General features: G+C 61.7%; 2 protein-coding genes across 5 annotated transcripts; one reads left to right on the top strand and one right to left on the bottom strand.

The window, feature by feature from the left end:
* The first annotated feature begins 24 nt into the window (after window positions 1–24).
* LOC117646498 (DNA ligase 3) lies at window positions 25–27177 on the top strand. Of its 4 annotated transcripts, XM_034387496.1 has the most exons (21): window positions 25–226; window positions 11957–12336; window positions 12742–12999; window positions 17448–17554; window positions 17665–17876; window positions 17979–18056; window positions 22783–22984; window positions 23066–23353; window positions 23425–23504; window positions 23584–23671; window positions 23754–23831; window positions 23914–24037; window positions 24111–24223; window positions 24298–24402; window positions 24485–24631; window positions 24718–24801; window positions 24885–24953; window positions 25182–25256; window positions 25524–25615; window positions 25707–25791; window positions 26708–27177. In XM_034387496.1, the coding sequence occupies exons 2-21, from the start codon at window positions 11994–11996 to the stop codon at window positions 26807–26809; spliced, it is 2730 nt and encodes a 909-aa protein (XP_034243387.1). In that variant the 5' UTR covers window positions 25–226; window positions 11957–11993; the 3' UTR covers window positions 26810–27177. The 4 variants fall into 4 exon arrangements, with proteins under 4 accessions (XP_034243387.1, XP_034243389.1, XP_034243390.1 ...); XM_034387498.1 differs by lacking the exon at window positions 12742–12999 and having other exon boundaries at window positions 52–226; XM_034387499.1 differs by lacking the exons at window positions 25–226; window positions 11957–12336; window positions 12742–12999 and adding an exon at window positions 15613–15665.
* LOC117646501 lies at window positions 671–13492 on the bottom strand. The gene is made up of 4 exons (XM_034387504.1): window positions 13158–13492; window positions 2590–2672; window positions 2227–2506; window positions 671–2044 (listed from the first exon to the last, which is right to left on the bottom strand). The coding sequence occupies exons 2-4, from the start codon at window positions 2668–2670 to the stop codon at window positions 1965–1967; spliced, it is 441 nt and encodes a 146-aa protein (XP_034243395.1). The 5' UTR covers window positions 2671–2672; window positions 13158–13492; the 3' UTR covers window positions 671–1964.
* Window positions 27178–27198: the final 21 nt, after the last annotated feature.

Raw genomic sequence — 27198 nt, 5'->3', positions numbered from 1 at the left:
TAAGTTATCGACAGAAGGAATCATGCATGACGTGGGGGTATCACTGAGGTTGTGGCGCCACTGTGTATATCTGCGTGCAACCCGGCCGGAAGTCGCTGCCGCCAATTTCAAACCATCTTTGAAATTTCGCCTTAAGTTCAAAGTTGGGGTTGAAACGTGCCCCCAACAGCACAAAGTAACTCAGCGAGACGCAATTTTCGAGACTTCAAGGGCGCCTTTTCTAAAGGTACGCGTTTTTATGACTGTCATTCATATTCTATCCTTCTGTGGCCTATTGTCTATCATTTCATGGCCTAACCTTAAAGTGAGTTGAGACATTGCGCAGAACTAGTTTATTTTCTCTATGAGGTTTAGTTTTACATAGTTTTCTTTTGCCATTTCATCAATGTATGTTTTTCTTTGCAAGCATTATGTCTTCTCTTGCACTATTTCGGTCTCTAAAAAGAGGAAGGGCTCGTTCAGTCTTCTTTTGACCAGAAACTGCATCTTACAGTGCATTTTATACATTTTTCTTTGACTCTCGGAAAATCTTCGGCAAGCTTGAACAATCATTCTCTCTTATATATATCAGGTATATGCAAATCCAGGCTTTGGCCTCAATGCTGGATGGAGTGTTGATCTTGGTTCTTCCTCTAACTCGGGTTGTCATTTGAACAAATTGGGATAAGAATGATTGTTCATAATAGAAACAAAATTTTATTTTTACAATGTACAATGGTAGTATGCAACATATTTATGCCTTAAGCAAACTAAAATTATATTGACCGATGTATTGGTGAAATGATGATGATTTTCAAATAAAACAAACAGGTTTGGATTCAAACAATTAGAAATCTAAATTAAAAGCTAATAATGCATGAAACGAAGCGTAAAATATATTTTTCATTCTATTCTGAGCACTATCCCTGCACAATTTCATTTGCTTTTTATTTGCAACACCATGAATCAAACTATTGAAGAGGGAAATGAATGTGAGGCACTGGGCGAGGTGATTGAGAGAAGGTACACGAGGGAAAGAGAGAGATCTGTGGACTATTAACTATTTCCAGATGAAAATTTATATTCAGATGGGAGGATTGGGGTACAATTTTATGTATTCCTAAATTAATACTATTTGAAAATACCATTTGAAAAGGAACATAAGAGTTTTCAAGCATTTCTCTTCGATTTTATATTACAACATTCTTGAGTGTGGGCAATCCTCAAATTACATCTCACTTTTAATACTATTTACTGCATTTTTACCATGCATAAATAAACATTACTTCATCTTGAATGTACCAGAGGTTTTCTAGGCTTCTATTCCTCCCTGATCTAATTTTTTTTTTTTGTATTTTTTGTGTTGTATTTTGAATGACTTGGTACACTATTGCCTACTGAAGCACTTCCTTAAAACTACGAATATTTATGCATTACCATAGCAGTCTGTCATTAGAAAATTAATTATTGTACATATAGTGTAGTAGATACGAAGGTAAAACTATATAAATTAAACGTTATCAGACCCCTTTGAAAAGTGAGACCGTGCTTGGCGCCTGTCGCGGAGAGGGTGCCGTGGCGTGGTGGTGGTGGCGGGGCGTGCGCGGGCGTGCGCGGCGCGTGCGGCACGGCGTGAGGCGATGTGGCGATGTACGAAATGAAAATGCGAACGCTAATGCTGCTAATAAATACAAAGCTGTCTAACTTTGATACGACCAAGGGGGACGAAAATAAACGTAAATGGTAACATATATAAGGGGCGAACGGGTGCACTGGTTGGTGCTGCCGACTGAGGTGACTCGGTGAGCCGGCGGGGCCAGGCGGGGCCAGGCGGGGCACGAGTTCTCGCGCCGAGGCGTGGGCTGGTGCCGCACTGGTGCCGCGCTGGTGCCGGCCGCGATGCCCTGGAAGGGGAGGGCTAGAATGCGCGAGGCTGCGCGGTGCTGCGCGCGGAGGTGGCGCCGGAGGCCATCATGTGTTGGCGTTTATGGCAGATCCTGGGGCTGGATTCTGGGGCTTCGCTTGCGTCCCATGTTGCAGATCTTGAAGTGACACAGCGCCATGTCTGCAACAACACAGGGTCGGTTAGGAGGGCGATCACGGCGGCGAGGATTCCGAAACAGTTTCGTCGCTGTCTCTCTCGCACTCGTGGGGCGTTCCATTTATGCGCGCAAGAAATAGAGAGAGAAAGACAGCGACGAACACTGCGGAATGAGTGTGTGGTGGGCCGAGACGTATGGTACTTACAGTTGCCTCGCTTGGGTTGCTGCGGCACGACCAGGGCCTTGTTGGGCTCCTCGGCCTCGGGGGCGACGGGGAGGCGCGCCAGCTGCGTGTCGAGCCACTGCTTGAACTGGTGGAGCTCGCTGGGCTGCAGCTGGCCGGGCTGCCCGATGGGCTGGCCGTCCGCGTCCCGGCCCTCGCGGTCGTCGCGGTACTGCAGGTCGCGGTCGCGCTGCTGCAGGTCGCGCTGCTGCAGGTACCACTCCAGCACGGACGGCGGGATGGCCAGTCGCTCGCTGGGCTGCTGCAAGGAGAGAGGCTGGGTCAGTGGCGGCCGGCGTTGTTGTTGTTTTTGGGCCCGATGTGTGAGCCTGTCAGGCCTCTTACCTCGGTCAGCATCGGCATGGCGGAGACGCCGAGGCTGCAGAACGCCGCGAGCACTGCGGTCCACAAGACGATGGGAGCCATGCCTGCAACAGACGAAAGCGGGACGCTGTAGTGTCTCCGTTGACTGCGTGCACTGCGTGCACTGCGTGCCAGGCCGACTCTCCTAACCTGACGTGGCCGCCCGGGATGCCGACGACAGACGGCACTCCGCTGACCGCCTCCCTTGACTACCTAGGTCATTTCTGCAACTTGGGTCGGACCCAAGCTCGAAATTCTTTAGTCGCGGCATGCTGGGGCTGTGCCGATTTTAAGCAGCCACTGCGTCTGATCCGAGGCGGGCATTTTGCTCCCTCAACGGGCAACGCTTGGACCTTCCTTTAGCATGCCTTGTTACGGAGTGCAATTATCATCTTAGTTTGGGAGCAGTATTGTCTCAAAGTTGGCCAAAACGCTCAGAAATGTCTTTGAAAAATCGTGTTTTGGCCGATTTTAAGCAGCCACTGCGTCTGATCCGAGGCGGGCATTTTGCTCCCTCAACGGGCAATCGGTCTTTGGACCTTCCTTTAGCATGCCTTTGTTACGGAGTGCAATTATCAGTCTTAGTTTGGGAGCAGTATTGTCTCAAAGTTGGCCGAAACGCTCAGAAATGTCTATGAAAAATCGTGTTTTGGGCCGATTTTAAGCAGCCACTGCGTCTGATCCGAGGCGGGCATTTTGCTCCCTCAACGGGCAATTGGTCTTTGGACCTTCCTTTAGCATGCCTTTGTTACGGAGTGCGATTGTCAGTCTTAGTTTGGGAGCAGTATTGTCTCAAAGTCGATCAAAACGGTCGCAAGTGTCTTTGAAAAATCGTTGTGACTATTTTGGTCAACTTTGAGACAATACTGCTCCCAAACTAAGACTGATAATCGCACTCCGTAACAAAGGCATGCTAAAGGAAGGTCCAAAGACCAATTGCCCGTTGAGGGAGCAAAATGCCCGCCTCGGATCAGACGCAGTGGCTGCTTAAAATCGGCCCAAAACACGATTTTTCATAGACATTTCTGAGCGTTTCGGCCAACTTTGAGACAATACTGCTCTCAAACTAAGACTGATAATTGCACTCCGTAACAAAGGCATGCTAAAGGAAGGTCCAAAGACCAACTGCCCGTTGAGGGAGCAAAATGCCCGCCTCGGATCAGACGCAGTGGCTGCTTAAAATCGGCCCAAAACACGATTTTTCAAAGACATTTCTGAGCGTTTTGGCCAACTTTGAGACAATACTGCTCCCAAACTAAGACTGATAATTGCACTCCGTAACAAAGGCATGCTAAAGGAAGGTCCAAAGACCAGTTGCCCGTTGAGGGAGCAAAATGCCCGCCTCGGATCAGACGCCGTGGCATGTTAAAGGAGGGGTCCCGTGGGGTCGCGAAATTTTTCCTGGGGGTCGCGGAAATTTTTGGCTTTAAATTTGGGGTCGCGAGCCGAGAAAGGTAGAACCGCTGACCTAGGTCTCTGCGGACTCGGCGCTCGGCTCTGAGTTCACTCTCTATTCACTCGCGCAGACACGCTCGCGCTGTGCCCGATGCAACGTATACACGGTGTGGCGCGCACCGCGCTCCTCAGCAGACCGATTCCGAGAGTCGTTGGCGCTGCTCTGTCTCTGTCGCCCCTCCATGGGACGCCCCATGAGTGCGAGAGAGACAGAGCGACGAAAACGACTCTCGGGATCGGTCTGCTGGGCTCCACGCTGCGGGGCCGTGCCTGCCGTGTCGCAGCAGTGCCCCAACTGGACGACTCGCGGCTCGCCCAAGTCAGTCCCAAGGCAGCTGACGGGCAGGACGCTGGAGCGTCGTCGGCGTCGTCGGCCAGCCCATACACTGCCGTTTAGCGTCCTCGAGGCTCGAACCACCGACCGGGCCGGCGGAGACCTTTCCATCAAAAAGTACAGCCTGCTGACAGGCCGACGGCTAGCCGACGGGCGGACGCAGCCGCGGCCGGTGACAGTGACGGCGGCCTGTCAAGTGCGAAGCGGAGCGGACTCCCGGCCCCGGCCGAGGCGAGCCGAGAGCCGGAGCGCCCGCGGAACCCGGGGTAGGCAACCCGGCGCACGGCCGCGCGCCCCGGCGCACTGGTTGCCTACGCCGCCCCTGACTGCTGCCTGTTTCCACTCTGCGCTGTGTCTCTCTCGCACACTCGCACACACGCGTGACGTCGCCGTGCCCGGCCGGCCACGCCCCCGCCGCCCCGCGGCCAATGAGCACGCCGTCATGGCGGCCATGCCGGCCAAGGCTTGGCTTGCTGGCGCCGTCTCGGCCGCCATTGTTGTCCGGGTTCGCCGAGGTTCGCGTGCGGTGCGACCTGTGCGTGTCGCGTCGCGTCGCGGGCCGAAGGTGGCGGTGCTCACGCCAGCTCACGCCTGCTCACGCCACTCCCCCACCACCGCGCCCCGACCAATGGGCCGGACCGACAGGACACGCCGGACAGGCCGGCCGTCCTATCGACCCGTTCATCTTATTTGCCTCGCGTCACGTGACGTTCGAAGGGAGTGCCGAAGGGACACACAGTGGGGGCGTGACCTCCAGGCTGCACCGCGGTGCGGGACGGCCTCGACGGCCTCCTCGGCGTCCTCGGGGCGCCCATCGTGGCGGCGCCAATCATGGCCGCGCCTTGTGAAACCCGAGTCGCCTCCGCGCCAGGCCGAAAGCCAAAGGCCAAAAGGCGAAGGCGGACCAAGGTACCGGATGCGCTCTGCCCCGACTCGGCCCGGCGCGACGAAACAACGTCTTTTGGCGTCGCCCCGTGGCGCCCCGTGGCGGTGTCGGGTGGCCGCCGCGCCTTGCGTCGCCTCCAAGGAGGCCCAGGCGGCGGCGGTGGTGGTCAACAGGTGCCGCGTCGCCCACTCGTCCCGGGGCTGCGCGCCGCCGCGCTGCGCCTGGCAGGCCCAGGCGGGGCCATGCGGGGCCCCTTTGGGGGTCTGGGCGGCGGTGGCACGCAGGCGACGCTAAGGGCAGCGCTGTCCGAATATAAAGAGGACGGCAACGCATGAATAGCGAGCGTGTCGCCGCGCCCCACGCGCCCCCATAGGGCGTCCGCCTCATTTGGTGTACTCCCCGAAACACAGCCCCCTTTTTAAAAACGGCCGTGCGGAGAGACGACCGCCCGTCGCTTCAAGACGCCCACGCCCCCTTCCGCCCCCCTTCCGCCCCGCTCCGCCGCGCCGCCCCTGGGACACTGGGCCACCGACAGACCCCGCGTGGCGCGATATCTGATCTGTCGTCGCCTGGCTGGCGGATCGGAAACCCCTGAGTCAGGGTTCGAACACCGGCCGCGCCCGCGAGTTTTCTGTTTCTGTTCCCCGCGATTTGCCTGCCGTATTTTGCCTTTCCTTCCTTTTATTGCCGCGTGCGGCGCGAGGCTGTACGACCCGGCGTCCGTTTGATGCCATCGTAAATGCAGCGCAGGTGGAGCAAGCAATACCGGCAATACGTACGGCCATGCCGAGGCAATGCCGAGGCAATACCCCTCGCGGGGCCTCGGGACGCCCCGCCCGCGCACTCCGCGTGTGCCAGTCCACTCATCCCCCGAGTCACTTCGCTCTGGAGGCGCCGAATGGCGGGGCAGGGTCGGACCAGTATGCCTAGAGTGCTAGAGTCCGGCAGAGACGAGACGGCCATCACTTTACTGCTGCACATTAGTGGCTAAGCCCAAGTCTCTCATCATGATGCCTGATTTTTCTTTTCGTGCACTGCGCACCTGGGCGATGCATGCCGCCACTCGTCACTCCACTGGCACGGCGAAGTGACGCGGGGCGGACAGAGAGGCGGAGCAGCCGCCGCGAATCGCAGACATATTGAAAGGGAACTAAGAACAATCCGGAGGACAGGGAACCAACGAGGCAGGTCGACAGACAAATAAGGGAGCCTTCCCGCTTGGAGCCCTTTAGGGTTCGTCCGCAAATGACGTAACGCCCTCTGTCCCTCTCGCACCCACTGGCCAAGGCATAAAGAGCGACAAGGACAGAGCTATGAAAAACGTTTGGTGATAAGTGGGCGGCCTCTTGGGGTCGGAGGCACCCCGTCACTCCCGACCCCCAGAGCGTCACTCGGCATCACTTTACTCACCGCGAGCTGTGCTGGGCGGGTCGCGGGTCGCGGTGGGGCGGGTCGCTGCCGGCAGCGAGGCTTGAGACCAACAGAGCTGCGGCCCTCCGGTCCCGGACGCCTTTATACCCCCTGTTCCCGTGGGCACCCCGAACGGGCCCGCCCGCCGTCCTCACCGCGCCCCGCCCCGCCCCGCCCCGCCGCGCCCCCACCCCTAACCTCCGCCGCGCGGCACTGTCATCGCGCAGGACGCAGGAAGTAGTGAACCGCATATTGCCCCCCTCCCCCTCCCCGCGAATGCTGTGCGGTCTGCCGGTGGCCGGACCGACAAACGTCACTGCGGTTTGGCGGTTCGTCGGTTCGAGGCCCAACAGGTGCGGCAGGACGACAACGCAGCGCGTGGGCCGCCAGGGCCGCCAGCCAGAAGACCGGCGGAGGCGGCCAAACTCCTGGACGCGTTTTGGGCTCCTGAGTCGCTCAATGGGACTCGAATCGAACGTGTGACCCCACCAATGGATTGCTCGCCGAACGAGGGATCCATTGGTGGGGTCACACGCCCGGTTCGAGTCCTGTTTAGCAACTCTGGAGCCCAAAACGCGTCTCGTGTTTTGGCCGCCGGCGGCGGTCTTCTCGCCCACCGTGCAGCGACTGCCTCGCCTCTTTTCGGACTTTCGGAGCGCTTTTCTCACGGCGCGGCGGTTGCGTAATGGGTGCGTCTTGTCGCGTCGCCCGCGGCAGTCTTTGGCTGCTCGCGGCCGAGATAACCACTTTGGCGACGCGAGAACCTTCTGGTCGGGGGGCTTAGAGGCGCAGCGCGTTGTGCCCTTCGACAAGGACCCGGGGAAGCAGGCCGGGGGAGTCGCCGTCGTCGGACGCGGGGGCTTGCGGTCGGCGACGTGGTCAGTTTGGTTAATTAACGTAGCTGCCCGTACTGCTCGGTGCGCGGCCCTTGCTTTGGGCTCCACGCCGTCGTCGTCGCCGTCTTCGTGCCCGTCAAGACGCCCCGGGTTCGAACCCCCCGCGTCTGCCGAGTTTGTTCGTGCCCGCCGCCCGGATGAGGGGCCATTGTTGCGGGGAAACTGGGGGGTGCTCTCGGGGCCGGGGTAATTACCGTGGCGTGTAACGCGATGTTCCCCCCTCCCCTCCAAATCGGCCCTGCCCCGCCCGCCGCCTTGTCTGCATCCCTGCTTGCCGGATGGCCCAGAGCGCCAGCGCCGCCCGCTGCAAGTCTCCCCGTCCGTGGCCGTGGCCGGCCGGCCGGCGGTCAGACTACAGGGCCAAAACGCCAAAACGCCCCGCCGCCGTTCCAGAAGGGAGTCGTTGTGACTGACGTCACGCCTCGCCGGCAGACGATTCCGAGAGTCGCTTTCGTCGCTCTGTCTCTCTCGCTCCTATGCGGCAAGGCGACTCTCGCAATCAGTCCGCGGGTGGGCACCTTGACGGGCACCTTGCCGCGTGGCTGCTGCTTGAGCCTTCAATGAATATATTAGCCAGGCTGGCGCGGGGCGGCCCGGAGCACAGTGGCAGGCCCGGAGACAGGCCCGGGGGACACGATTTGAACTGGACCGTCCTGAAATGGACTCGAATCGAACGCATGATGCCTCCGACAGATCGGAGCACGTGTCCCTCCTGCTAGCCGATTCCGAAACGGCGCTTCTCCCCACTGTCTCTCTCGCACCCCTTCGAAAACGAGAGAGAGAGAGAGAGAGAGAGAGAGAGAGAGAGAGAGAGAGAGAGAGAGAGAGAGAGAGAGAGAGAGAGGCCGGGCGGTCTCCGCCTGGACTCATCGTCTTGGCCCCAGCCTGCCTCCGCCCGCTCCGCTCCGCCTCCGCTGGGACGGCCAGTTACCCCGACACGGCACTGCGAGGCACAATATGTGCCGCGCTGCTATTTGCCCACCGCACGCGCGTGTCTTTGGAAGGCAGCGCCTCCCGCGGGAAGGCCGGACACGCACACTGCGAAAAAGCGTTTGGACTTGGACGGGGCGATGACGCGGCGCGGCGCTGACCGATTCGGAAGAGTCGTTTCATCGCTCTGTCTCTGTTGCACTCATGGGGCTCTCCGTAAGGGTGCGAGGGAGACAGCGACAATCCGGCCAGGCCGACCGGCGACGTCAGCCCGTCTGCGCGAGGCCGGCGAGGCTGACGAGACAGACCCAGTTGCATCCGAAGCGTCCCGAACCGAAGCACGACCTCGAAGGGCACGGCGCGGCGGCGCGGCCTTTCGGCGGCCGCGTCACGACGGCGCCGTGCTGCCGCACCGCGGCCCGGTCCTCGTTATCGGCCGAGCCCGGCCCAGGCAAAGGAGGACGAGATGAAACAAAAATTAAAGAGCGGTTTGGGCAATTTGGGCCACTTGACGCGATACCGGCACCGGAACCGCGGCCGCCGCGCCTTATCGGCGTGCCCCGGGGCGGGGCGGGGCGGGGCGGGGACCATCACCCCTCCGACTTTGTTGTAATCTCGGCGACAAGAAGGCCGGCAGGAAGGAGGCCCGCTAGGCCCGCGGACCGTGTTAGCCGTCGGGGTGTGTCAGGGTGCCTGCAGGTGTCCCCGGAGTCCCGGTGTGATGTGCCACGGGGCGGCCGCTCTGCCGCTCTGCGCCGCTCTGCGCCCTCCCTGTCCCGCAGGACCGCAGGGCAGGGCCGCGGCAACAGCAGCCGGGCCTGGGCGTTGAATAAACTGCATAGCGCTCACGCCCACGCCGCCGGGCCGAGGCAGCACCAAGGCAGCCCCATGGCGGCGCCTACAGTGTGCCACACACCCCCGGCAGAGGCCCGGCTGGGGATGTCGCCAGGGGTGCGAGCCGGGCTGCCTCCGAACATTGCTCCGTCGCTGTCTCTCTCGCACTCGTGGGGCGTGCCGTATGGGGTGCGAGAGAGACAGAGACAGCCCCACTGCAGAGTGTAACGAGTGCCTGTCCGCGCCCCGCCCCGCCACGCCCTTGCCCAAACTGACATACTTTTGCAATCACCGTATCACTCAGTGTAAGATAAAGAGCCCCACACGCCCACTCGATTTTCATTTTCTTTTTCTACCGGAGGTCCTCATTTTTTCCCCGCGGCCTGGTGCTGCTGGTCTAGCGGTCGCCCTCTGCTGGACCGCGGCCCCGCCCCGCCCCGCCCCGCCCCGCCCCGCCCCGCCCCGCCCCGCCCCGCCCCGTTCTGGGCCGCCTTGTTCTCGATTGCCGCTCCATTCACGCTGCTAATCATTCATTCACGGTGGACAATGGCTGCGCAAAAAACCGAATAAAATGCAGACCGTTTTTTTTTTCTCGCTGCCTCTCTCGCGTCGGTGCGAGAGAGACAGAGCGGCGGGAACGACTCTCGGAATGAGTCTGCCACCACCGCGGCGGCGTTCGGGACGGTCCCGGTGACGGCGTGGGCCTGATTTACACCGCCGACGAGAAGCCCGACCTGCAGACTGATTCCGGGAGTCGGTTCCATCGCTCTGTCTCTCTCGCACCTATAGGGAACACACTGCTAGTGCGAGAGCGACAGGGCGACGAAAACGACTCTCGGAGTCAGTCCCGGCGCGCCCACGCGGCCCGACCGCGACCTCGGGTTTTGTTCGCCAGGATCAGTCCAGTGGGAGCACATAGCGGCTGCATTTTCCCCGTGCGGGGGTGTTTGGTGTTTAACGCGGCGGGTGGGGGGGGAGGGGGCGGGCCGCGCCTGGCCGCGCCTACACTGAGAGTAGCCGCGCCGAGTGTGACGGAGGGCTCGGCGGCCCGGATCAGGCCGCCGAACGGAGTGGCGCGCTGTCACCGGACACCCGGAGGACACTGTTAGCGGAAAGGAAGGCGCCGGGCCAAAACTCTAGACGCATTTCGAGCTCCAGAGTGGCTGAACAGGACTCGAACCGAGCCTGTGATCCCATCAATGGATTGCTCTCCGAACGAGGAATCCATTGGTGGAGTCACACGATCGGCCTGGAGCTCAAAACGCGTCTAGAGTTGAGATGGAATCGTTGCGGGCAGCAGCAACGCGCCGCCCGGCCGCCTGCTGTCTATTTGTTGTTGTTGGTCATTGACTTTTAGGCGTGGCGGCGGCGCGGCTGCGCGGCTCGGCTGAATTAACGCGCGATACGCACCCGATTCGCCGACGGCGGGGCGGGGCGGGGCGGGGCGGGGCGGGGCGGGGACATTATCTGGGGGAGCCTTGGGGAACCTAGGCAAGTCACGGCTCTGGAATGAGGGACAAAGGCCTTGAACTATTGGGAGCGATGGGAGTCAAGTCAGACGGACGACGCGGCGGCGCGGCGCGACACTTTGTCGATAAGAGTGGACGGCGTGGCCGCGCACGCGACCGCCACTTGCAACCTGCGTGATGGACGCACTGCGGATGCACTGCGGACTCATCGCCCTGTCTCTCTCGCACTCGTGGGGCGTCCCGTTGGGGTGCGAGAGAGACAGCTGCTCTGCACCGCGTCCTGGCCGGCCAGACTGCGTGGCGGCAGTGGCGGCAGTGGCGGCCGTTCCGCGGTCAGGACCCGAAGTGCAGTGTGCCGGTGGCACTCTGTCACCCACTCGACGGACGGGCGGACGGCAGTGCTCGGCCGATAAGCAGGCGGCACTTGGCCACTTGGACTAACGTCCCGGAGTTTTCCACGCAACCCTTGACAATGGCCCGCGGCCAAATGATAGCGACGAGGAAAAACGACGACTCTTTTTAAAATCTTTGAGGCGTTTTTTATTTTTTGTTTTGAGTGGCTGAAAGTCGGGGCGAAGTGAGTGGACGGACGCTGAAGTGCGGCAGGCGGCCAATATGTCCCCTGTGGGCAGTGTGGGCGACGAGCGAGACAAGCGGAGCGACTCGGCTAATGGCAACGCTTCTCCGAAGCCGCGACACTCGAACGCTTACCTCACCTCGCCGCACCGGCGTCACACTGCAGGCTGATTCCGAGAGCCGTTTTCGTCGCTCTGTCTCTCTCGCACCTGCACGGGACGCCCCATGAGTGCGAGAGAGACAGAGCGACGAAACGCCCCTTCGGAAGCAGACGGCTGGCGTCACACTGGCGTCACCCCTCAGTACGTACTCGCGTCACGGAGGGCCCATTGCACAAAGGGGTCCCGGGGGGCGCGCCGCTCGTCCTCGCCTTCGAGGCCCTCACGGCGGCGGCCTGGTGTGCGCGCACGCACGCGCCAGGCCCACGCATCGCCTGCCGAGCGGTTCGACGTCGCGCCGTGCTGTCTCCCTCGCGTCCCCACGGGACGCCCCATGAGTGCGACGGAGACAGCGACGGAAACGATATGGCTAACGCGGCACGGCTTTTGAACTGTTTCAGGAGTGAGGCGGCCCGCGGCCTGCCCCAGCAGCCAGCCATGTCCGACGAGCTGCCCGGCCCCGTCGCGCCGCCGGAGCGCCCCTTCGCGGCCGACCGGCCCAAGGACAACCGCGCCAAGAAGGCCAAGTGCAAGCGCTGCAAGGAGACGACGGAGCCCAACAAGCTGCGCATCGGGCGCTACGTGGCCAACGCCTTCAACGCGTCCGGCGGCTGGACCAAGGCGTGGTTCCACCCGGCCTGCATGTGGGAGGCCTTCGCCAAGCAGCGCGCCACCACCAGGAAGATCGAGAACCCCGCCGAGGACATCGACGGCTGGGAGGACCTGCTGCAGGAGGACATGGACGAGATCGTGGCGTACCTGCGCAGCACGGGCGTCAAGGGTAGGGATGCGGAGGCCGCCGCCTCGGCCGCCTTCTCCCGCGGAGTGAGCTCCTTTCGAGGGGATCGCGTGGGCGAGACAGCGGCCGAGCCGACGGAAAATATTTCATTAAAATGGTGATTGCGGCAAGAATGTTTGCACCACTAACGAAGTCGGTGGCCGTGCATAGGGCCTTGTGGGTCACTGCCGCCGCGCCTTGCCGCGCCGTGCCGCGCTCTGCCGCGCACCAACCGGCCATGCGTGGAGTGGCGCTGTAATTGATAGGCCGGGCCAGCGGACCGGAAACGGGGCCGGAAGTAGCGGCCTCGCCGGCGCGCGTCCTCCAATTTAAATGGAAAGAAAATGTGGGCCTTCCCCGTGGCGGCTATGGCTGTGGCGTCACTGATTGTTCTGCCCCCTGTTACAGTGGCGTCGCCCAAGGCGACGCGGCAGCCCGGCGACGCGGCCACCCCCAAGCAGAAGGCCAAGAGGAAGGGCAAGGCGGAGGCCAAGGCGGAGCCCTCGCCGCCCGCCGCGCCGCCATCGCCGCCCCGGCCGCCGCCGCCCAGCAAGGACGACTACTTCAGGGCCTTCCGCAAGCTGTGCGTGCAGCTGAGCGACGAGCCCAGCTACCTGGCCAAGACGGCGCTCGTCGCCAAGCTGTTCAAGGAGGGCACCGACGGCGGTAAGCGCTGGGACTTCCCCCCGCCGTGGCGGCCAGAAGACCCGTGGAGGCGGCCGAAACTCTAGACGCGTTTTGAGCTCCAAGGTCGCGAAATGGGACTCGAACCGAACGTGTGACCCCGACCCCACCAATGGTTTGCTCGTCGTCGAGGTACTTACTGGTTGACGGGGTGAGCGTGCCGGGGGTGGGGCTGCCGCTGCTCTTGCTGCACTTGCTGCTGGGTTCCGCTGCACTGTCGGTGCGATCGCGACACGCTAAGTGGCGGCGGCTCGCTCCACGTATCCGTTTCGGCGGGTCTGCGTTTTTATTTGCCGCTGCTCCGTAGTTCGCCTGGCGCGCGGCGTGCCGCTCTGCTCCTTTTATTGGTGTGGGTGCGGCGGTGCGGCGGTGCCTCGGTTCGGTCCGGTGCGCTTCGGTGCGGCTGTGGCGGCGGGTAGAGACGTTGTGACTTTGTTTCGGTTTTGCGCGCCGCTTTGATTCGCCTTTGATTCCTGCCCTGCCTTCTCCGATTTGTCTTCTTATCGTCCCCCTGCTGCCTCCCCTCCCGCTCCCCCTCTCCTCCGTCTTGTGTCGCCCTCCCCCTCCACGTTCTCCTTCTCGTCCGTCTCCTCCTCCTCCTCGAGCCGTCCGCTCCCTCCGCGTTCGTAAATACGGGGGCAGCAGAACGTTATCGCCTATCGCCTGCTTGGCCTGCTCCACGTCATGTATCGCTTCGATTGTCCGCGCTGCCTGGCTGTGCCTCCTCGCTCCTCAAGGGGTTTGAATGGCTGGAAGAGGTGCACGCCTGCCGAGGGGCTCCGTGCAGCACCGCGCAGCAGCCCGTCGACGGCACGCCTCGTTCGGCCCGGCCGACGCACAGCCGCGTCGCTGCCGCCCGGACGGGCCAGGGTGGCGGCAGGGCAGGACTCGGCGTGCGGGGGATGCGGCGCGTGGCGCGGGGTGCAGCGAGGCGAGCTCGGCGCGCGCCTCCGCGGCCCTCTCTTCCCCCTCCCTTCCCCCTCCCCTCCCCTCCCCGTGCCCTCCTTGACCCGGCGGCAGGGCAAGACCGGCCAAGACAGCAGATGCTGCATAATGAGGGTCAGGCCGGCCAGGCCATTCGTTATCGCGGAGGTGCAATCAGGGGTTTATCAACATGAGGCCATGTAAGAGGGACCCCGTCCACGCCTCGCCGTCGTCCGCCCGCCGTCCGCCGCACGCCTCGCCGCGGGCCGCGCCGCCACGCCGCCACGCCGCGGCCATACGCTGCCGTCCACCCCGCCCGCGCCGTGCACCGCCACGGGGATGCCGATGAAGTCACGAAAGAATGGGGGTATCGTCCTCTGGGCGCGCAGCCGCGTACGCGATCAGGCGTCCGATCAGGCTGCCGATCAGGCTCCCGCGCAGATTGGGCATCGCGTCGACGGCGTGCTGCGTGCGCCGGCAGCGGCCGGCAGCGCGGGGGCGGCGTGGCGACGGTCGCAACTTGCCGCGGCCGAGGCGCCCCCGAAGGGCACCGAGCTGCAGTGAAGGTTGACCGAGACACTTGCGTGAATCCGAGTTTCAGCTTTTGGCGTATTCCGCGCGCGCGTGGGTAATACGATCATCGATTGAGAGGCGGCGCCCTGAATGCCTCTCCCGTGGTGCACAAATAACGGTGCTGGCCGACTAGCAGACTGATTCCGAGAGTCGTTTCCGTCGCTCTGCCTCCCTCGCACTCACAGGGGACGACCCACGAGGGCGAGAGAGACGGAGCGACGAAAACGACTCTTGGAATGAGGCTGCAGCAGGCGCCGTGCCATGGCGACGGCCCTGGGGACTTGCTGCGGGCGTGGCGGCGTGCCTCGGACAAGGCGAAGGCCCCGGTGCCGTGCCTGGCCATGCCCTGTGTGCGGGTGGGGCGTGGCGGGGAAGGGGCGCCGCTGTTGTCTTGCCGCTGTGTTGCGGCGGGTCAGTTTGAAGGTGGCCTGTGGTGGGTGTTCCTTGGCGGCCTCCAAGCCGACCCACGACTACCGAGCTGAGCTGTACTGTTCCGCGTTGGCGGGGGCCTGGCCGGGCCTGGCTCCGCGCCGAGTGGGTGTCGCTTACAGAAAGTGTCGCTGCCTGTGCTCCGCGCTGCTTCGACTTGACTTCCCTCGCCTGCAGACTTGTTCCGAGAATCGGAGAGACGGAGCGACTCTCGGAGTCAGTGTGCTGGCGGCAAAGGGGCGCGTCCCGGCCCGCTCGGCCTCCAGTCAGGCGTATCCGGTGCGGTCGCTTCTTCTCACTTTTCGCCCGAACGCTGCCCGCGGCTTTCCGACGACCTTGCCGATAAGCGACCTCAATTTTTTTATTTTTTAAAGGCCACTCCGTCACATTAAAAAAAATTAAAAAATTAAAAAAAAGTTTAGAAGTGAGAAATTTGATGAACACATGATTAAACTTAATACTCCACCATGAAGTGCGTACGGGAGTACTTTCGGAGCTGCGAGTCGCGGTCGTGCAAACAATGAATGGGTCATCTTGCCGCTGACAAGCCAATGTCACGATGCTGTACAGTGGCTCGGTGATCCAGCCTTTATGTAACAAGAAGGAAACCCTCTTGGACGTAGCCGTTGCCATGTTGCCATCCACACTCCACTTTCGGCACTCGCCGTCCCGTGAGGTGGCCGCTCAAAACACGACGATGTGGATCAATGACACTAAGGAGTGTAAATAAACATCACGCGTCCATCTGCTTTTTTAAAAAGTTTTATGTTTTGACTTTTTTTCTTTGACCAGTTTATTTTTTTGCCATGCACGTCACACCGGTTATTTCCCACTGCAACTCGAGGCGCGGCATATCGGCCGAAAGTGTACCAGCAGGGCGCCCTTTTTTGCCCGCCAGATCCGAGCAAAAAGGCGAGCCGTTAATCTCGTATTGTGAAACGCCGGCTTCCTTTTTCCTTTTGTTTTATCGCTGGTATTATTGTACTTTGGGTCCTGGTGGGCCGCGGCTAGTATCAAAGGTGGCCGGCCGGCTGGCTGTTTGTCGGATGGCCACCGTGCTGCTCTGCAGATGCTCCGGCTAGTATCAAAGGTGGCAGGGCGGCCAGCTGTTTGTCGGATGGCCACCGTGCTGCTCCGCAGATGCTCGCTGATGCCCTCCAGGAGCCCTGCCGATGACCTTGAGATGCCCAGCAGGAGCGGTGCAGATGACCTTGAGATGCCCTCCCAGGACCCCACCGGATGTTTTGGGCCCAGGATGCCCCGCCGATGTCATCGAGGAGGCTGTGGGCGTTGTTGATGTTGACGAGGTGCTCCCCACGGCAGAGACACGCCCCGGGCGGTACTGGGTACCGGGGGTACCGGGCCCCTCCTCGCGGACAAGGTCGACAACCCCCTGCTGGCCATGCTGGCCATGCTGGCCATTGTCTCGCTATCTGGCCGCCTCTGACCCCGCCCAGCGTCCAACCAGCGTGCGACACCTCGACGGCCAATCGCGGCCCCCGAGGCCGGCGTGCAGGTGGTGGTGGTGGAGGCCGCCGAGCCGCGCCGAGCACCTCCCCGTCAAGGGTGAGGCCACCCCGACCCGTGCACGTCCGTTGAAATTACTTTGTTTTTCGTCGGGAACACTATCGTAGGAGAAGGAGATTGACGTGGGCCGAGGCGGTTGGTGACAGGCGGCGGTGCGGCCCTGCCGTGCCGTGCCGTGCCGTGCCGTGCCGTGGCCCACACTTTCACAATAGCCCGAGTGCTATCGGCGGATACGATAGCGTGTCATTATTAAGTTGTGTGACGGGTCATCTTTTTGGGTTGGTGCCACGTCGGCCGCGCGCCCCGGCCGGCCCCGCCCATGATAGTCCCCGTTCGGCCCTGGGAGGCCCTGCGAGCCCTGCCCGCCAATGTAGGCCAGTGTTAAGGGGGCTGCTGGCCGGTTATCTGCGGAGCAGGACGCCGGCGAGGCCCTGACTGCCCTGACGCAGGCCAGGTCAGCCTTGCCAGCCTTGCCCCAGCCACCTTGGCCCACGTCCGACGAAGTTCCGGCACCAGAGCTCTCTAGACGCCTCGCTGGATCTCAAAACGCGTCCAGAATTCAGGCCGCCTCCACCGGTATTCTGGCTCACTGTGCGTCGTGCGCAGTTCCAACTGCAGCGAGGCACTGGCCGTGCTCCGTGACCCTTCAAGATGACGTACTCGGTGACGGAAGCGCGCAAAAAGGCGACCAAAATAATCCGCGCGCGGTGCATCGGTTCATCGCGAGAAAGCAGAAGTACTTTCCGCGACTCGGTGCGACGTGACGCGGTCTCGATGCGGTCCATTTGGTCGGCGGCGACCCCCGTCCGCATGCGGCCGCCCCGCCGAAGATTCGCGAACGGGGCGCGCGGGGCTGCCTTCTCTTCCTTGTTGGTGGGGCCGCTTCCCCCTCCCCCTTCCCCGCCCCCGGTTCCACTTCCGCCAGGGCTGTCTATGCCTTCGTCGGGTACACGATGACGGTCTTCTTTTTGTTCCAGGCGGCTTCCGAGGGAACCTGGACACGTGGGTGCGCCTGCTGCTGCCCATGGTGCAGCCGCGCGTCTACAACCTGCAGAGCAAGCAGCTGGTGAAGCTGTTCAGCAAGGTGCGTGCGAGGCAGAGGACCTGCCCACAGTGGAGTGGGCCAGAAGACCGGTGGAGGCGGTAGAAATTCCATCCCTCGTGTCCTCAAACGCACCTATCCTTGTTGCACAGATCCTCCAAACCAGCGAGGAGGCCATGCTGGAGGACCTGAAGCACGGCGACGTGGCCCACACCATTAGCTCGGCCTTCGAGGAATCCAAGGCCGTCAAGGCCGTGTCCAAGAGCAACATCTTGATCGCCGAGGTGGACGAGTTCCTGGAAAAGCTGTCCGGCATGACCAGGGAGGAGGAGCAGGGCCACCACTTCAAGCAGCTCACGCAAAAGTAGTTGGCCGGCGCCGCGGAGGGGCGCCTCTGTCCGTCAGCCTCTCTGTCTCTCTCTGTCTCTCTCTGTCTCGCAGCCTAACCGAGTCTCGCTCGTTGCAGGTGCACGCCCAACGACCTCAAGATGGTGATCCGCCTCATCAAGCACGACCTACGCATCAACGCCGGCCCCAAGCACATGTACGTAAGTCGGGGCGGGGCAGGGCGTGCGGCGTCCGTTGGCGAGGCCTTCTTCGTCTCCGCGGCGCGCACTGGCCGTTGTATCGGATGGCGGGAAGGGTCCACGCCAATTTTCTCGTTACGCGGACCGGCCCGAAGACTGCGTGGCCGGGAGGCTTAGCGACCCTTCCAGCAGGCCTCCGGGCTGAAGCTTCCCGTCTCTCTGTCTCTCTCGCTCCCATGCGGGCCGCTCCGTGAGTGCGAGGGAGAGGGCGGCATCAGTCCGCCCAAAGCCGGCTCCTGGAGGGCTGACTTTGAACTCCGAGGCGCGCGGCTCGGCGTGGCGGCCGTAACTACCTCGGCCTCCACGAGCTCCACGAGGGCGGCGTTGTGTGTCCGAGGGGCTCCGGTGCGCGCGTCCGAGGGGCGCCGGCTACTAGCGGCTACCGGGGGAAAAGGCCAAGGCCCGGCAGCACCACGTGGGATCCGGTTATTTCCTCCTTTCCCGGTGAAACGAAAAACTGTGCGGGAATTAATTGCTGCCCGTTAGCCGAGCAGCCGGGCCGGTGGGGTTGTCCGGCCTGTTGGCCTCTTGCGTGCTATCCGCTATCCGCGCTGTCGCCGCGGCGCAGTCCGCGCAGTGCGGAAGGCCGGCAACCTTGACTCTGGCGGCCTGGAACGGGTTACCCTGCGCAGTCTGATGCCGACTCTCTCTCTCTCTCCCACTCCTGGTGGAGCGTTCCGCCGGTGTGTGAGAGAGACGGTGCGGCGAGAGCCCCGTTCGGATGGAGAGGTGTCCGCGCGAAGGACCGCTCGTCTGCTTGACGTCGGGCCGAAGTGCAGCCGGGTGCACGGGTCCGCGAGTGCGAGTGCTGCCGCGCCTCCGCCGGGCCCAGCATGCTGCCTCCGCCGTCTCTGTCACTCTCACGGGCCGTCCCGGTGGAGTGCGAGAGAGACAGAGCCACTCGGAATGGCTCGGCAGCGTGTGCCAAACATCGCGAAACGAGCTCGTATCGCGCGAGGCCGCCCCGATAATGAAATTTACTGCAGCAGTTTGAAATAATAATACGCGCGCGGAGGCGGGCCTATCGGAGATCGGCATCGCGGCGAGCCTGCCGAGCGTGCGCCTACGGCCCGGCCACGCCAGCCAGCCGAGTGGGAGTTTCTCTCTCGCACTCACGGGGCGTCCCGTTTCGGTGCGAGAGAGACAGACCGACGGGACCTCAGTCTCGGCATCAGCCCGCAGCGCGGCAGTGCAGTGCCGGGCGCTCCTACATGAACGGCCTAGCCGCGAGTGGCGCTCGAGTGGTCGCCTCTCCTCGTCTTTCGCTGGCAATTCGCCCCCCGCCTGGCCGGGGGCGCGACCCTCCTTGTTTTGAGTGATGCGAGGCAAATACGCGAAATCGCAAACCGCGATCTGCAATCCGACTCCCAGAATAAAGTCGGACTCGGCCGAACCGAACCGAGCCTTCTCCCTCCCTCCGCCTCCTTGCAGTGTGCCCGTCTTTTTCGCCCGTCCAGCGGCCGCCTCTCGCGTCGCCTCCACTGCGCTGCGCTACGCTGCGCGCGCGGCTCTGTTTGTTTTGCAGGGCGGTTTTGCGGGGGCCGCGTTAGTGGCGACGTATCGCCACTAACGTGCCTCACTCACTCTCGCTCGCGCGGTTTGTTCCGGGAAGCGGCGGAAGATTTTCTAGTGTAATCGATACGCGGGGTTATCGTTCACTGCGGCCGGAACAAAAGACCTCCTCGTCGTCGTGGTGACGCCGAGCCGTCGCACGTGAGGACCGTTCTTTAGCGTTTTTTTTGTTTTGTTTTGTTTGTCAAATTGGGGAGAATCGGAGCTAGCTGGCATCGTACGACAACCTTGCGGACGGCTGTGGTGGGCACGATAACCCCGGCCTGCCTATTCGCGCTTTTGCTCTGTGTGTGTGTGTGTGTGTGTGTGTGTGTGTGTGTGTGTGTGTGAGTGTGTGTGTTTATCAGGGGGTGCCTCTATTCGCAACAGATAACGAGCCCTGCACTTTTTTATACTGATTTTCTCGAACCAACGACGGCGGCGAATCCGGTTTCGAAAAGGAGAAGGAGGAGGAGACGTGTTGACGTGGGCCATGTGCGTTTGGTAATCTGATGAAGATCAAGCGTCGCGCTGTTAGTGTCAATCGTCGCGCAGAGGCAAGGCTAGGTTAGGACGCTTGGGCTGTAGCGGGACAGTGTGGAGGTTAATTAGATCTTTTAAAAAATGTTGATAATTTTAGAATAATAGTTGCTTGGGAACCATGAGAATGCCTCTGGAGAAGCAAAGTCGGCAGCCCGTTCTGTCAGTGCTGCGGTGAGTGGTGCGGTTTGCGAGGTTGGGACTGCGGTTGCCCGCGGTTCGTGGTGGTGCTGGGCCGTCGGCGGGGTGCGCGGGACGGGGGCCCGTTCGCCGCGCGCCCTGCGGTGCCCTGCGGTCTGTTGACGCCGCCGCTGTGTCTTAATGCGATTGCGCGAAATTTGATTTGGAGCGCGGGCAAGTGGGCGGCCCCGTACAGAACCGCTTATGCCTTCTGAGAAACCTGGAGGAGATGCGCCCTTGTGTCCGACGGCCGGTCCAGGCGTTGACCTTTTACAGCGCCTCCGACGCAGACGTGGAGGCGTTACAGTGGTGGCGACGCTTCTTCTCCTGGAGCGCCTGGGAGGTGGGCCGTGCGGAGGCAGCGCTGTCGCCGGGACGGCCTACCCTGGGCCGCGCGGGCGCTCCAGCCGCCAGTAGCCTCCAGCCCGCGGGCGGTGGGGTGGGGCCGCACCTGAGTGGCGGTGTGTTCTGGTTTCTTGTGTGCGGGCGGGTTGTGAGCTGCGAGTCCCAACTGCCTGTCTCTCTCGCACCCACACGGGCCGCCCCGTGAGTGCGAGAGCCACAGTCGCACTTTCCTCGTCGTGTTTACAGCGCCGCGTCCTTTCTGCGTGTGTCTGTCTCCTTCCCGAGGCGCGGGGCCCGGGAGTGGGAGAGAGAGCGCTGCTTCCGCGAGTTGTGCGCGTCGCCTCTCGCTCGCTCGCGGTGTCGCTTGCGAAACGGTTCGCAGAAGATGCGCACTAGAAGCAGAGAGGCATGGTTAAGGGAGCAAACGCGGGGGGGGGGGGGGGTGGGGGGCAAGGGCAGGACCCGGTTCGAGACGACGACGTCAGGCGCGGCGGCGGCGGCGACCTGGTGGCCCCGGAGTGCATCACCGCGGTGCATCTCCGCCACGCGGTGCCCGACCCGCCCCGCCGACAAAGGCAGCCTAGGGCTGCACCTCCACTGCAAGGGCACGGAGGCCTCGACGACGGCGGAGGCAGCCTCCCCATGGGCCGCGCTGTCCGAAGCCGTTCTCGAAGTACCACCGGGTTCTTCTGTCGTAGTGGGCAGTAAAATTAGAGGCACATCGGCGATGCCCCCCGGGGTCCCGCGGCCCCGGGCCCCGGGCTCATGCCCCCAGGCCGGCACGGCGGCACGGCGGTGCGGCGCGGGCCCCGTCCAGTGCACCGCCACGCCCCGCGCCACCCCGCATCACGCGAGCGGCCACTATCGCCGCCTTTGTTTCTGCCCTCCTCTCCTTCTGCCGATGCTGTCGATGCCGGCCGATAGTCGAATACGCAAATATTTCGCAAGGTTGTCCCTTCGCGCTTCGCGGCTTCGCGGCCAATTTGCCTCCGCGGCTCATCCGCGCCCAGATTAGCGGCGCGGCCGCGCGTCAGCCGCCGTTTCTCATTGTTTTTCCTTTCTCTCGTGTCCGCGAGACGCCGAGTCGCTCCGTCTCTCTCGCACTCCCTCGGCACGCGCCGCCCGCGCCGGCAGTGCGACAGGGACGGAGCGATGACGCCGAGCTGTGCAGCGCGGCAGCAGGCCACTAGAGGGGCCGTGGCGCCGCTGACACAGCGCTTCGCTTTCCCGGGACGATAGTGTGTTGCGGTTCTCGGATTAGCTCATACGGCGGCGACGCTCAATGCCTTCAATCGCCGCGCTGGAAAAAGACATTATCGAACTGAATTATCTATTCCGATGCGTTTTTTTCCGCTGACAAGTCGGATGACGGTTAATCGAAAGAACTATGTTGGTCCGAGGTTTCTTCACTTTTTTCTCGAGTGTGTCGGACACACACTACCCAGTTGGCCAGAAGACCGTTGGAGGCGGCCGAAACTCTAGATGCGTTTTGAGCTCTACTGACGCCAAATGGCGCACGAACCGAACGTGTAACCCCTCCCATGGGTTCCTCGCTCGGAGAGCAATCCATTGGTGGGGTCACACGTTCAGTTCGAGCCCTGTTTAGTGAGTCTGGAGCTCAAAACGCGTTTAGAGTTTCGGCCGCCTCCACCGGTCTTCTGGCCCACTGTGCGTTGACTGTGCGTAGACAAACTGCTCGATGGCGCCATCTGTGGCTGTGGCTGCGGGGTGACGGCGCTACCCCGCGCTACCCCCAGACGCCGCCGCGGGCGCTACTCTCGCCCCGAGAGACTGCCTCTGCCTCGCACCAGCTTCCCGCACCGTCTGGTCGGTCGGATCCAGGCGGAGGCCGCCAGAGGGAGCCAGCTGCACGTCGCTGGCTAGTTTGTGTTTTTCACCCCTTTTAGAGGCCAGGACACGCGCTTTTTCCCGGTCTCCCGCCCCTTTTCCAAGCGTCCTTTTTCTCACATTTCACAAGTTTTTGTCTATCTGCCAATTTTGGTTGATCCCGAAAGATGCTATGTTATTGGAGCACCTCGTTGAAACGAAATGTCGTATGTCGCCCAGCCTCGCCGCCGTGCACCCCGACGCCTACGCCGCCTACCAGACATGCAGGGACCTCCGCGCCGTGGTCCAGAAGGCCGCCAGCGACGCCGGCCCGGGGGCTGCCGGTTCTTCCAGTGGCGCGAGCCTCGATGCCGGCGGCAGCAGCAGTGGCGCCAACCTCAGCATCGCCATCAACATCATGACACCCGTGCTGCCCATGCTGGTTCGTTAAAATCAATATCCGAAAAAAAAGAAGCATTTTCTACAAACATAAGTTTAATGTGAGGATTTGTTTGTGGCGCAGGCCGAGGCGTGCAAGTCGGTGGAGCAGGCGATGAAGAAGTGCCCCAACGGCATGTACTCCGAGATCAAGTACGACGGCGAGCGCGTGCAGGTGCACAAGAAGGGCGACGAGTTCAAGTACTTCTCGCGCGCGCTCAAGCCCGTCATGGCCCACAAGGTGAACCACTTCAAGGAGTTCATCCCGGACGCGTTCCCCAGCGGCGAGGACCTGATCCTGGACAGCGAGATCCTCCTGGTGGACAACAGGACGGGGAAGCCGCTGCCCTTCGGGTCCTTGGGCGTGCACAAGGTAGGCCGTCTCTTTGTTCGTGTGCTATTTTGTAGCAACACAGATTTATCTATGGCTTTTTATTTTTTCAGCAAACGGGTTACCAGGACGCCAACGTGTGTCTGTTCGTGTTCGATTGCATGTACTACAACGGGGAGTCCCTTTTGCACATGTGAGTACAGTGTAGCTTGTCGCCGATTTCGATTAAGACGTGTGACCTTTCAGACGATAATGCTTGCTGTGTACTATAGGAGCATGAAGCGGAGACGAAAGATCCTGGAGAAGGTGATGGTGGAGATTCCGAACCGCGTCGTCCTCTCGGAGCAGGAGGAGATCCACGTGAGTGTACCCTGTTGTCCTTGCCGCCCCCGGCACAGACGCGTCCCAAACGCTGCGCCTAAACGCCCCTTTCTCGCCGTAGGTCCCCGCCGACCTGACCGCCATGATGGAGAAGGTGTTCCGCCTCGGCCTCGAGGGGCTGGTGCTCAAGAACCTGGAGGTAAGCCGCTAATTAGTCACTGGCTTAGCAGTCCAGGTGCGCGACGAGTTCCTTTTACTCTCTTTATGTGTCTCTCCTGCAGGGGCCCTACGAGCCCGGCAAGCGGCACTGGCTCAAGGTGAAGAAGGACTATCTGTTCGGCGGCGCCATGGCGGACACGGCTGACCTCGTCGTCCTGGGCGCGTTCTACGGCACCGGCCAGAAGGGTGCGTCGCCGTCGACCGTCGTCTCAGTTTGAAGAGAACTGTGTCTCCATTCCGTCGTTTGTTTGCTTTGCAGGCGGCATGAAGTCCATCTTCCTGATGGGGTGCTACGACCCGAGTTACAAGCGGTGGGTGACCGTCACCAAGGTGCACGGCGGCCACGACGACGCCACCCTGGCCAGGCTGCAGGTACGTGCTGTTCGTCACCCCGGCGCCGGTGGCCCAAACTCTAGACGCGTTTTGAGCTCCTTTGCGGTTTTCAGACCGAGCTCAAGATGGTGGAGATCAACAAGGACCCCGGCAAGATCCCTTCCTGGCTCAAGGCCAACAAGCCCATGTTCCCCGACTTCGTGACCGTGGACCCCAAGGTACGTGCGCCGCGCAGCGTGCTGGCTGCTCGCGCTTTTGCCGCGGGTTCAAATCCCACTGAGCGTATTTTTACCGCTTCAGGAGAGCCAGGTGTGGGAGATCACGGGCGCCGAGTTCACGCAGACGGAGGTGCACACGGCGGACGGCATCTCGGTGCGCTTCCCGCGGGTGACGCGCATCCGCGACGACAAGGGCTGGGAGCAGGCCACCTCGCTGCCGGAGCTCAGGGTGCGTCTCAGCGTCGTCACGGCGCACACGAAAATAAAATTGTTGGAATATCAAGTTAACGCGCGTGCCTTTGTGCCCTGCTTTAGGAGCTGTACAAGAAGTCCAAGGAGACGTCCACGTTCTCGCTGTCCGCGGCGGCCAGCTCGGCGGCGTCCTCGCCGACTAAGACGGTGCGTGGTGTGAATCTCTTTATTTTCCCTCTGTTGCGGTGGACGGCCGTTTGTGTTGACTCGCCCCGTTGTGCTGCACACAGGACTCGCCCACGCGTCGCGGCAAGAGAGGCGCGGACGCTGCAGGCTCGCCGAGGGGGTCGCCCGCCAAGGTACGTGCGGGGGCGTGCGGGGGCGCCGGCCGCGCCGCGACGTGCGCTGCATGCCTCGCAAACGCCCCGGCGCCCCCCTCCCCTGCCCCTCCCCTCACCCTCGCCTCCGCGCGCCGAAAATGCGTTCATTTCCGGTTTGCCGGATGGCCAATCACGGAGCCAATCGCGGCCTGTCGCGTTGTGACTGGCTGACTGGTTGGTGACGCAGCGAAATGTTGATTGTTTCAGCGCGGGGCGGCCGCGGCCTCGACGGACGACTCCGACTCCCACAAACGAGCCAGAGCTAAAACGGGCCCGGCCAAGGTGAGCGGAGCGGCGGAGCTGGAGCGCGCGTCGGTCTGCCTCTCTCGCACCGGTACAGGCAGCGCCCCACGAGTGCGAGAGAGAGACCTGCCACAGGGCCGCGCTGTGGCGGCAGGCGCCGCAAAGTTTCGGGGCGCTTCGCAACACGCGTGTGCTCTCAATCCGAAAAAAAATAATTAAAATTTGAAATTTATTAGTTAGGCTGGAGTTGGGTGCGCGCGCCGAGCCTGTCTCCCTCTGCTAACGAGACGTGTCTGTGCGTTCCAGCCGCTGCCTGACGTGTTCCTGGGCGTGCAGCTCCGGATGCCGCGCGGACTCACCGAAGAGGAGGTGTACCACTTCAAGCGCTACTTCGTCGGGTACACCCACTTTCTGTTTTGTTTTTTTTAAACTTTCCTTAATTCTTTTTTCTTTAATTTTAAGTAATGTTATTTGATTGTGGCTTCGCAGGTACGGAGGCAAACTGCTGGACCGCCGCTCCAAGGAGACGCCCACCCACGTGCTGCAGTGCCCGGACGCCGACGGCGCCTCCGAGGTGAGCAAGTCGTTGACGCCGCCAAACGGCGCGGCGACACGGGGAACGAGGTGACCGACATTTCAAATGTGCCCCTCGGTGGCCTCTGCTTATCGTCCTCGTCGGGCCTAATTGAGAATCAATCCGAAAAGGTCATCCGCGGCTCTGTCTCTCTCGCACGGGTCGGCCTGCGAGTGAGACAGATCGCCCGTTGGGAGCCAGCCTGCCGCGGGGGCACAGAGACTTGAGCATTGGCGCGGCGCGGCGCGGCCCGCCACTAAGGAAGACGCCAGTCGGACGTCACTCCGTGACTTGTGGGAAACACGCACGGGGTCGCGCGACTTATCTAGTCGTCGGCAGACGGACGGCCGCCGTGGCCGCTGGGCCGTTGACTCTGGTCCCGGGGGCGGCGCGGGGCGGCGCGGGGCCGCGGCACGTGGAGGAGGAAGACTAGCGCTGCGCGGCGGACGGCCGACGCATGGCGGACCCCTCGTCATGTTTACTCATCCGCGTCGCCCTGGGCCGAGCCCTGCCCAGCCCGGCAGGCTGATTCCGAGAGTCGCTCTCGTCGCTCTGCCCCTCTCGCACCCATCGGGACGCCCTGTGAGTGCGAGGCAGCGAGCGACGCAAGCGACTCTCGGAATCAGCCTGCGGTACAGCCTGGGGTGGGGCCTGCGCCAAGGCCTGCGGCGCGTGCAGCAACGGGGCCAGCTTGCGCCGCTTGTGCGGGCGGGGCGGGGCGGGGCGGGGGGCGCCTGCTTCCGGAAATGTGAATGCGAATACGTCACGGTCCAGCGCCCCTTCCCCCTCCCCCAACTGCCCCCTTTCCCGGCCAAGAGGTCGTCGGTCGCTGTTGTTCGCGCGAGGGGGACCTTTCTTCTTGAATTTGACTCCGGTTGAACCGGTTTCCTTACTTTATTTTGTTCTCTGCCCGCAGAACACTCCTCGGAACGGGGACGCCGTGGTCGTGGACGTCAAGTGGCTTTGGGACTCCGTGAAGAGACAGCGGCTCCTGGCCACGGAAGGCTACACACTGTAGACGCGTGTGTTTTGCTTTTTCTCGTGAGCTAGCCCGTTTTTATTTGCTGTGTTCCGCCTTACAAAAAAATACTGTGCAACCCGTTTGTCTATTGACACAATAATGTGTGTGTACCTGACCAAACGGAGGCCGTAAGACGGTCTCTCAATTCACCCTAATTATTAGTAATACATTCCTAACTCTTTGTGATATGTAACGTTTGCTTCCCCCATGGACGCATGCGGAGTCAAGACTGCTCCACTCTAAGAGTGCCCTCTGCGTAGGAGACAAATTTTAGTCATGGGTGATGAAAGGTATATGATTTGGTTCGTTGTAAACTAACAACGTAATTAACTTATTTTTTTTAATAAATCACTTTAAACCGGAAACCCGTTTCTTTTCTTTTATCC

This window comes from Thrips palmi, unplaced genomic scaffold (assembly GCF_012932325.1).
Source record: "Thrips palmi isolate BJ-2018 unplaced genomic scaffold, TpBJ-2018v1 HiC_scaffold_19, whole genome shotgun sequence".
NCBI classification, from domain to species: Eukaryota; Metazoa; Arthropoda; class Insecta; order Thysanoptera; family Thripidae; genus Thrips; species Thrips palmi.
Note: the sequence above shows the minus strand (reverse complement) of the source record. Positions and strands in the feature narration are given on the sequence as shown.